Source organism: Coregonus clupeaformis, chromosome 10 (assembly GCF_020615455.1).
Source record: "Coregonus clupeaformis isolate EN_2021a chromosome 10, ASM2061545v1, whole genome shotgun sequence".
NCBI lineage: Eukaryota > Metazoa > Chordata > Actinopteri > Salmoniformes > Salmonidae > Coregonus > Coregonus clupeaformis.
Genome location: NC_059201.1, coordinates 18,258,327 through 18,267,905, shown reverse-complemented (window position 1 = coordinate 18,267,905; position 9,579 = coordinate 18,258,327). Strand labels below are relative to the sequence as shown.

Genomic DNA, 9,579 nt, shown 5'->3' with positions numbered 1-9,579 from the left:
GACACCTCTTGCAGGGCCCTTTGAAGAAGCAAAATGGTCACCACGTAGAAACTTGCATCTGCATCTGCGATAAGATTTCATATTGGCCTTCACTTGAACCAGGGGGAGGGAAATCGTCAGGGGGAGGGAAAACTTCAGTTTGCTTGACTTTCAGATGCTATTGGGGCTCTTTGATCCTGGATTATTATACAGAATTAAGAAGGAAACCAAAAAAACGCCAACCACCAGCTCAGCTCACTTCCAAACACTTGCAATGAAGTAGCAGCCTAGCAGGCCTACCCCACTGGGCACAGACATCAGTTCAATGTCTAGTTTTGATTAACATTTGGTTGTCAACTAACGTGAATTCAAGGTGAACTCAACAACAAAAAGTTCACCCTGTCATTGGATTTAGGTTAAAAGTTCAAAATCCCCTTACATCGATGACTTTTAGCAAATCCAATCAGATTTCCACCTTGATTTAACATCATCACATTGTTTTTTTGTTGTTGTTGTTGAAATTGTGTGAAAACAATGTTGATTAAACTAGTTTATGGTAGTAGGACGAAGGTATTAGCCTTATTATACAAATATAAATTGTGGATAGTTTGGCAATTAATTTAAATTAGCCTAAAGCCCGTTTAAACCATAAATACCGTAAATGTCTCTGTCTTCAATCGTTATATTATCACCTATGTAGCCTACAGTGTTTTAGCAATGTGCAAATAGTTGTAGTACGAATAGTGGGGGAGATAAATCATTTATCTCTCTCTCTCTCTCTCTCTCTCTCTCTCTCTCTCTCTCTCTCTCTCTCTCTCTCTCTCTCTCTCTCTCTCTCTCTCTCCCCCTCTCTCTCTCTCTCTCTCTCTGACACACACGCACGCACACACAGTTCTTACTTTTTCTGTAGGCCTTTCGTGAAAGGGATCCCGCAGAGGACATCTCTCCATAACAAGATGCTGCCAAGAATGTGTCGATTGGTCTCGTCGCACTTCAAAGGATATAGCGTTCGAGGCAATCAGTGAAGACAAGGTTGCTGAAAGTTTGTCACCTAAAATTACTGGGAGAGATAGCTTGCAGAAGGGATACTGCCGGAGCCCGGATTTTGGAATTGTTTCTACAATTTACTTTTATTCTATGGTTTTTTATTTCTTCACGACAATTTACACAACACATTGTGTGTTTTTTTTCATTTTTTTTCAGTAAAGGAGTCTGACTTTGGATGAGAATTGAAACACTGCAAATCTCGTTTTCTAGATAAGATTTTGTTTCCGTGCGCTGCCACCATTCAAAAAGCTACATTGGCCGCAGATGCGCGCAGTGGAGACACAAAAACTGATGGCCTCTTTGCCGGGGACCGATCACTTTCTACAACCTTTCTTACAGGTGAGGAGGAAAATGTGTTTGAAATGTTTCTAGAGGAAATTTGGTATGGGAGAGACAATTCAGTGTTACTTTAGAGTACATTTAGAAAGTGCCAAGCACAATTATTGATTCATTTTCTCCCAGTATCTTTGTAGGAATTGGTCTGGTTTAATAGTTTTTAACAGTATTTTACCATTACTTTAGTTTAGTTCATTAAATACATAGAAAAATTATAACATATATTTTAGAAATAGAGATGTTGTGATCCACAGTAAAAGGTCACCACTGTTCTATCGTTTCTCTGTGATCACTATAAGATATTGATTTTGTATCTTGTTTTGTACTCAAGAGTATCCAATTCAATAGTGTACATCATGTCTAACATCCATTCTCTCTATACCCCACAGGACCGCATAGCCAGCTCCTCTCCTGAGAACGAGCCCCATCCCCTCTCCTCCTTCATGGCCAGAACCTGTGGCCAAGCCCGTCTGGGAGGCAGTGGAGTGGGGCAGGAGCGGCAACACCCTCCTTATGAGGGGAACATGAGCTCCATGACTGGGATGCTCCAGCTGTGGGGCGGTGAAGTGGCCCAGAGCTCCAGTCTAGGGGTCCAACAGGTGGAAACTCTGACAGTGCCAAAATTATATTTTCCTGGCCACATCCAGAGTGGACTGGGCCCTCACCCCCATCCCCATCCCCACCACCACCACCTCCATGAGCTGCCTCTCACCCCTCCGGCTGAGCCCTCCTCCACCCCGGCTGCCTACGCCTTTGAGCTCTCCCCAGTGAAGATGCTCGCTCCTCAGGTCCAGGGTAGCTCTCATGACCCATACTTCCACCACCAGCACAATGGCATTGGGCAGAACTTTCCTAACTTCCTCCAAGTTTCCACAACGAGACACCCCCACCACCCTGGTGGGTATACAGAGGAAATTCAGCAGTGGTGGAGCCTGCCCCAGAACACCAGCAGCCCCCATGGCCATCACCAACCTCACAGCCACCCCCACCATCACCACCCTCACCCCTTTGCCCTGGGCAGACAGCTGGTGTTGGGGCACCAGCCTCAGATCGCGGCCCTCCTCCAGGGCTCATCCAAGGGCCTGCTGGGCTCCACACGCCGCTGCAGGCGCTGCAAGTGCCCCAACTGCCAGGCCTCCTCTGGGGGCACAGGGGCTCCAGCCAACCCTGAGGAACCAGGCCGGAGGAGGCTCCACATCTGCCACCTGCCCGAGTGTGGCAAGGTGTATAAGAAGACGTCCCATCTGAAGGCCCACCTACGCTGGCATGCCGGGGAGCGGCCCTTCCTCTGCAGCTGGCTCTTCTGCGGGAAGAACTTCACACGCTCGGACGAGCTGCAGAGGCACCTGCGCACACACACGGGGGAGAAGCGCTTCGGCTGTCAGGCATGTGGGAAGAGGTTCATGCGGAGCGACCATCTAGCAAAACACGAGAAGACCCACCAGGGTAAGAGGGGACAGCCAGAGTCAAGGGACAGTCAGGGCCCCCAGCAGGAGGCTCCACGGCAACCGGGTGGCGCCAGAGGACCAGACAGGAACATCAAGAAGGAGTAGAGAAAAGACCAAGAGAGGTAAGCCAAGTGACTCACAGTCAGTGTGGTGTGTTCTGAGACCCCCAGCTCGTGTCTCTGTATGTGTGGAGTCTAGGTGATGAGACCCTCAGAAAGAGCAGAAAGACAGGAGGGCCAGCGTGGAGACTGAGAGTCAAGGGCAGACCACCGATTCAATGGCCTTTCTCTGGAAAAAATTAACGATTCTTGCAAACACACAAACTTTTACACTGTCAAACCATTGTCTTGACAACATGTTTGTCATGGTCATTGTAGCCAGCATTGTCCACTGGGCCACCATCAGGAGGCCTGTGATCTTCAGAGGCTGTTCTGTTCAGCATGCCTGCCTGCCTGTGTGGAGACTCGTAATAAAAGCAGGAGGGCTGAGGTGGTTGAATAGTTCTTTCTCATGGACCCCTAATGGAGATAACTGGTCTCAGAGAATGACCAAAGACGTCAGAGAGGAAGTCAGAGTACAAAGAATCATGGAAATAATGCTGTTTACTATTTTCATTCAGTCTGCCAGCTGAGTATTTGCAGTGTTACGGTTTTCAATAATAAACACTAACTACACTACAATGGTCTTTTGACTTTATTGTGTTTATATTTTAGACAGTTTGTGGTATGTGTATCTGTTGCCGGGTATATCATTTTTCATGTATTTTAAATTGTCAAAGAAAATTAAAAGAAAAGAAAATGCACAATAATATTTTGTGCTATTAATTAAGCCTTCTATTTTTGATAAGTTAAAAGTATTGGCTTATTGGCGTAATTTTACATTTGTGTTGTAATTATAAAGTGTCTTATAAATTAATTTGATATGCATAGCATATGCATAGGATAGTTGACATTGCAAATTAATTTGGTTGCCAGAAAGTTAAACTAATAGTGTGATTCGATTGACATTGATCTACATTACATGAGCATAAAATCTCAAATAAACAAAACTAAGTTAGAGTAAAAAAAACTGTTTGAGCTTGATTTCATTCAAATAAAACAAAAAAAGATAACACTTTATCAATAAAGATAGATCAAATTATTGTTTTGCGATGTTGTCAACTGTTGTCAGTTGCTATTTAGCCAGTTAATAATCTCCCCTCTATGGAGAGGTATAGCAACAGAGAGCTCTAACCAGGAAGGAATCTCCCTTGTTTATTGGTCCCCAGCTGATACCAGTGCCCTTTGATTTAGCGGTTGTGGAAATGTATGATCCCACCCTTCCCCCGTCCGCGTTTTTCCAATTCTTCCCAAATCTGACATACATTGCCAGAAACCTCAGCATTCCACCTGAAAAGCTATATTTGAACATCTTCTATCCTCAGGTAGCCATAGGCAATCTACCACCAAGTGCCCTATATTGAGCACATAAAGTTGTCCCTCAACTCACCATTTGATGGCGCTAAATACCTACAGTATTTTTCCAGTACACTCCCCCCAAAGACTGTCAGGTAGGCAAAATGAACCGCATGGATGCCAAGCAAATCACCAATTGATGTGTGAAATGTTGTTTCATTTGATGCAAAATACATCAAATTACTCTTGCTTATTGGTGCTATTGTTCACTTTTGTATTGTTTTTGTGGGATTGTTGAGAGTGGCAGTATTTATTTCACAAAGGCAACAGTTAGTGTGTATGCTAAATGAAGGAAATGGGCAAGGACATTCTGGGTTTTTCAGGATAATGGGTTTTTCAGGATAAGAACTCTATCAGTTCCTTTTTGGCAGTCTTATAACATGACCACGACCAAGATCAGAATAATGGTGGGGGGACAAACAGCAACGCAGTGTTGATTTATTTATTTATTGATATGGTCCCACAGAATATTATTTACATTCATGATGACATTGACAGATGAACACCCCCTTGATCTATGTTCCCTTTTCCTCTCTCCTACAGTTTTGAGTGGGCTTTGTGTGAGTTTCCGTGTGTTTTCTTCAGATAACGTTGGAACAATGGCAGGGTTAAAATAGCCGCTAAAATGAAGGAAAACATATCCATTATTACTGTGCTGCTCGGTATGCATAGAGTAGACAAACATGACTGCAGCTGCTCAAGTCCTAGACAGATTCAGTCCCACAATCAAGCTCAAAATTATATCAGGACTACAATGTCATTATGTCAGCACTCTTGACCCAAAGGCTGCTTTATGAAACAGTGTTGAGGATGAATTCAGGATAGGAGCATACTGGTAAGCTATATAAAAAGAGAGACAGAGAATAGACATGTCATTATCTCCCACTAGTCTTTGCGTCCCTTCTTGTACAAAGTGATAGAAGCTGTCATACGTAGCAGTAGCATAATGGTAATATCGTCCGCCTGTTTAAGATAAAGCAACAGTAAAGAGTTGGCGACTTAAGAAGCGGTCCCAAATGTCTATAAGTTCTTTATGAAACCAAATAGTGTTAAGAATGTCACCATATGAAGTTCAATCATGTATAAACTCTTGACAAACTTAGTGGTACTGTACTGTAGAAACGATTTGCAGTGTGAACAGCTACCATCGCATCACAGATGCATTCTACCAGTCACATATACATACCAACATGCATACACAAACACACTGTCAACATCAGATACCATTGGTTACTTTTCCCTTTCCTCTTCACAGAAACACCATAGAGGGCTGCACTTCTGCTTCACTTCTCACATCCCAATAGTAAGTAAAGGTTTCAAAATAGTATAAAATATAATATGATGACAAAAATACCCACAAAATAATCCTTATTACAAGCTAGAGATACCATAGTAATAGTAATATAGCAATATTAGGGTAATCACAAGGGTGGTGATATTGGAGTTGTCTGAACTGACCCCGCCCCAGGCCCCCTGGCTGTCCTCAGTGGAGTAGAGCCAGGCTAGCCAGGGGTCTCTCAGCATGCCCCTCATTCACTCCAGGGTGAAGTCCCCTCTAGGCACATATCTAGGATCAGCTTCCCCATCCCCCAAACCTAACCTCAGCCATTACTGGGGAAAATGCAAAACTGAACTAAGATCAGCATCTAGGGGCAGATTCACCATACTCTCCCTCGTTCAGTCTGTGAGGTCAAAGGTCATCACACATCATCAGCACTCATGCTCATGCAGAGAGAGATCTGTCAGCTGATCAAGGTTGCCTGAGTGATGCAGTGCGTAAGCCCCTCTCTCCCCCGGCATGGCTCCACGGTAACTGTCAGTACCACCCTGAGAAGACAGGATAAGACAGAGGCAGCATGTTCAGTTACATACACATAGTGAAGTCATACTAGGACCAAGAGGCTTAATATGTCAATTACTTTTATATCAAAGCCTTTAAAACCCTTTCCTGCAGTCAAATGACCTAGTGGCCTCATGGGTGGAATGTTATTAATATTTTTCATGATTTCATAATTAATAAATATATTATTGTTTTTTACGGCAAAAATCTTCTGTGATGTATATAAAGTGTAATATTGGGATGCAAACTCAAAATTGAATACATGTCAACTCTATATCTGACATGGTACAGGTGTCTTGTTTTTTTTAAAGCCCATAACCATGTGTGTGAGGTGTATACTTTTGTTTCAGAGTAGATTTAAGACTACCAACAAACACTCTGTGTGACCCTGATTTAGCCCACTGCAGTAAAATGTTATTAAGACCCTACCTAGCCTTGCAGAGAGGAAAGAGGAAAGACAAAGGTGGTGGTATGTTGAGTGGTTCTAAAGCAAGATCCTGTCCTTACATCAACCCTGGGTAGAGACAGGAAGAGAGATTGACCTTACTGCACTCTAGCAGTACAAGGTTACATTCTGAACTCACTCAGCCTTCTGCCTAAATCAACCTATTGCAGGAAATACGAGTATGATACGGAATGACATCAGTCCTCTCACCTCCTCTATATCAATTGTAGGTTTCCAAATACACCAGAACAGTTTCAAATACCCCCCCTCAACCCACTGATAGGGTAACATTACACTTTTTTTCAAAGGCCCAAAAGGTTCTCTATCCTCTATCTACCAGAGAGCGAGAGGAGGAACTACAACAAAGTGTGGAAACAGGCGTGATAAGCCTCTCTGATAGGATTCCTGTAATCAAACCCATTTCCTCCCCATGGGGAGAGTCTGGCTAAATAAAATAAACTACCAGCCAGGGCACCGGGCTAGTTATCCCCAGGAACTGAGACATCTGTTCCCAAGTATTCCCACAAATAAAAAAATAGATATGTGATCATATTGATATTTTCCAATACAATCTCTTTTTGGCCTTAGGGAAGGGAAAGGGGGATACCTAGTCAGTTGCACAACCAAAATGTTTCTTCCGCATTTAACCCAACCCCTCTGAGTCAGAGAGGTGCGGGGGGCTCCCTTAATCGACGTCATCAGCGCCCAGTTGTTGTTGGTGCTTAACTGCCTCGCTCAAGGGCAGAACAGCAGATTATTCCACCTTGGCAGTCGGGGATTCGAACCAGCGACCTTTCGGTTTATGGCCCAACGTTCTTAACCACTAGCTACCTGTCGCCTTAGTTGTGATCAATTTGCAGTGTACAAATTATTATAACTATGTTCCGGCCCCTCGACCATCTGCTCTGACAAAAATCGACCCGCGGCTGAATCTAGTTGCCTACCCCTGCTTTATGGCTTCTATAGTTTTTATAGGAACTGACCACAGATCGGTGTGACAGCCTGTTAGGGTGCTGTTAGTATTGTAACCTCGGCTGGGAACAACAACAGGATATCTCCCATTAGGAAAGAGGAGAGGGCTGGCCCAGTCATTTCCCTCTAGCACTGACAACCACGACAACCCCAGGCCAATGGCCAGGGGGATTATATGATAAAACAGTAAAGAGCTATTTATAAACTAAACCATTTGCTGATCTGTTTGTGATCTGAAGTGATGGGAGCCTTGGGAGGTTAATGACAGAGATCCTGCTCATGGTGGTGAGTCCTAAATTAAATAACTCAGACTTTCCTGTACTGTAAATCAATTATGTTTCTGTAGAAATGTGTGGTCAATCTCAAAATAGCACTTGGTCAATGGGGATAGCAGTTGTGACTTATCAGAACCTGCTGAGATACTATATCCGTGCTGTACTGAGAGTGTTTGAGTCAGTGGGTTCTTGTATTTCCCTGCAGTGTGGTTGAGTACCTGCAAGCTGTGCTGAGTAGGGAGGCACAGGCCGTTGCTGAGTTGCTGAGGACTGGTCAGAGGGAGGTGGGAGGGACGGGGTGTCGCAGGGCTAAGATACAGCGGGGACTGAATGAGAGAAAATATAAAAGAGGGGTGAATAACAAAGAGAGAGAGAGAGAGAGAGAGAGAGATGAACCTGGAGAAGAGTCCCCTAAGCAAGCTGGTCCCGGGGCTCTGTTCACAAACACAAACAGACCCCACAGAGCCCCAGGACAGCAACACAATTAGACCCAACCAAATCATGAGAAAACAAAAAGATAATTACATGACACATTGGAAAGACTAGAATGCTATTTGGCCCTAAACAGAAAGTACACAGTGGCAGAATACCTGACCACTGTGACTGACCCAAAATTAAGGAAAGCTTTGACTATGTACAGACTCAGTGAGCATAGCCTTGCTATTGAGAAAGGTCGCTGTAGGCAGACCTGGCTCTCAAGAGAAGACAGGCTATGTGCAAAATGCCCACAAAATGAGGTGGGAACTGAGATGCACTTCCTAACCTCCTGCTAAATGTATGACCATATTAGAGACACATATTTCCCTCAGATTACACAGACACACAAAAAAATTTAAAACAATTCAAATTTTGATAAACTCCCATATCTATTGGGTGAAATACCATAGTGTGACATCACAGCAGCAAGATTTGTGACCTGTTGCCACAAGAAAAGGGCAACCAGTGAAGAACAAACACCATTGTAAATACAACCCATATTTATGTTTATTTATATTTTTATATTTTTACTTTAACTATTTGCACATCATTACAACACTGTATATAGAAATAATATGACATTTGAAATGTCTTTATATGTTTGGAACTTGTGTGAGTGTAATATTTACTGTTAACTTATTATTGTTTATTTCACTTTGTTTATCCATTTCACTTGCTTTGGCAATGTTAACATGTTTCCCATGCCAATAAAGCCCCTTGAATTGAATTGAGAGAGAGAAAGAGAGAGAGAGACAGAGAGAGAGAGAGAGAGAGAGAGAGAGAGAGAGAGAGAGAGAGAGAGAGAGAGAGAGAGAGAGAGAGAATGTGGGATTTCAATTAAATATATTATTTCCATTAGTTGCTGACACTGTTTTATCTTCACTTGCTATGACTATCAGATCAGCCTAGTGAGTTTTTTGTTGCAGTCAGTGTGTTGGCAGTACCTGTGTGTCTGCAGGGGGCTGGCTGGGCAGGTGCAAGGAGGGCAGGGAGGTATTGTAGGAGCGCAGGTAGGGTAGCCGGTGGCGGTCAATGGAGGCAGAGGAGTGGGGTCGCAGGCCAGAGGTCGGTGTCACGGGAGCCTTCATGGCTCCTCTCAGGCTGTTGGACTTACTCTCCCTGCGCTGGTACTCTATAGGAGACTGGAGAGCTACGGACCACAGGAGATGGGGGAAGACAGGAGGATAGTTGGAGGGAGAAGAATTGAGACACAATTATGCAGTTGACACTTAACAAATGGTACTATTAATTTATTTATTGAGCATCTATAAAATGTATCCATAAGGCAGAATCAATCAATTAATAT

General features: G+C 43.7%; 2 protein-coding genes across 2 annotated transcripts in view; one reads left to right on the top strand and one right to left on the bottom strand.

Moving 5' to 3' along the window:
* The first annotated feature begins 996 nt into the window (after positions 1 to 996).
* LOC121575931 (transcription factor Sp5-like) lies at positions 997 to 3,429 on the top strand. The gene is made up of 2 exons (XM_041889223.2): positions 997 to 1,365; positions 1,752 to 3,429. The coding sequence occupies exons 1-2, from the start codon at positions 1,291 to 1,293 to the stop codon at positions 2,913 to 2,915; spliced, it is 1,239 nt and encodes a 412-aa protein (XP_041745157.1). The 5' UTR covers positions 997 to 1,290; the 3' UTR covers positions 2,916 to 3,429.
* Positions 3,430 to 4,697: 1,268 nt separating this feature from the next.
* LOC121575258 (rho guanine nucleotide exchange factor 25) overlaps positions 4,698 to 9,579 on the bottom strand; it is a 61,836-nt gene continuing 56,954 nt past the window's right edge. Inside the window, exons 14-16 of the mRNA XM_041888226.2 lie at positions 9,218 to 9,423; positions 8,015 to 8,122; positions 4,698 to 6,091 (exon numbers count right to left, since the gene is read on the bottom strand). Of these exons, the coding sequence (XP_041744160.1) occupies positions 5,975 to 6,091; positions 8,015 to 8,122; positions 9,218 to 9,423 (431 nt within the window). The 3' untranslated portion in view covers positions 4,698 to 5,974. The remainder of the gene's footprint in view (positions 6,092 to 8,014; positions 8,123 to 9,217; positions 9,424 to 9,579) is intronic.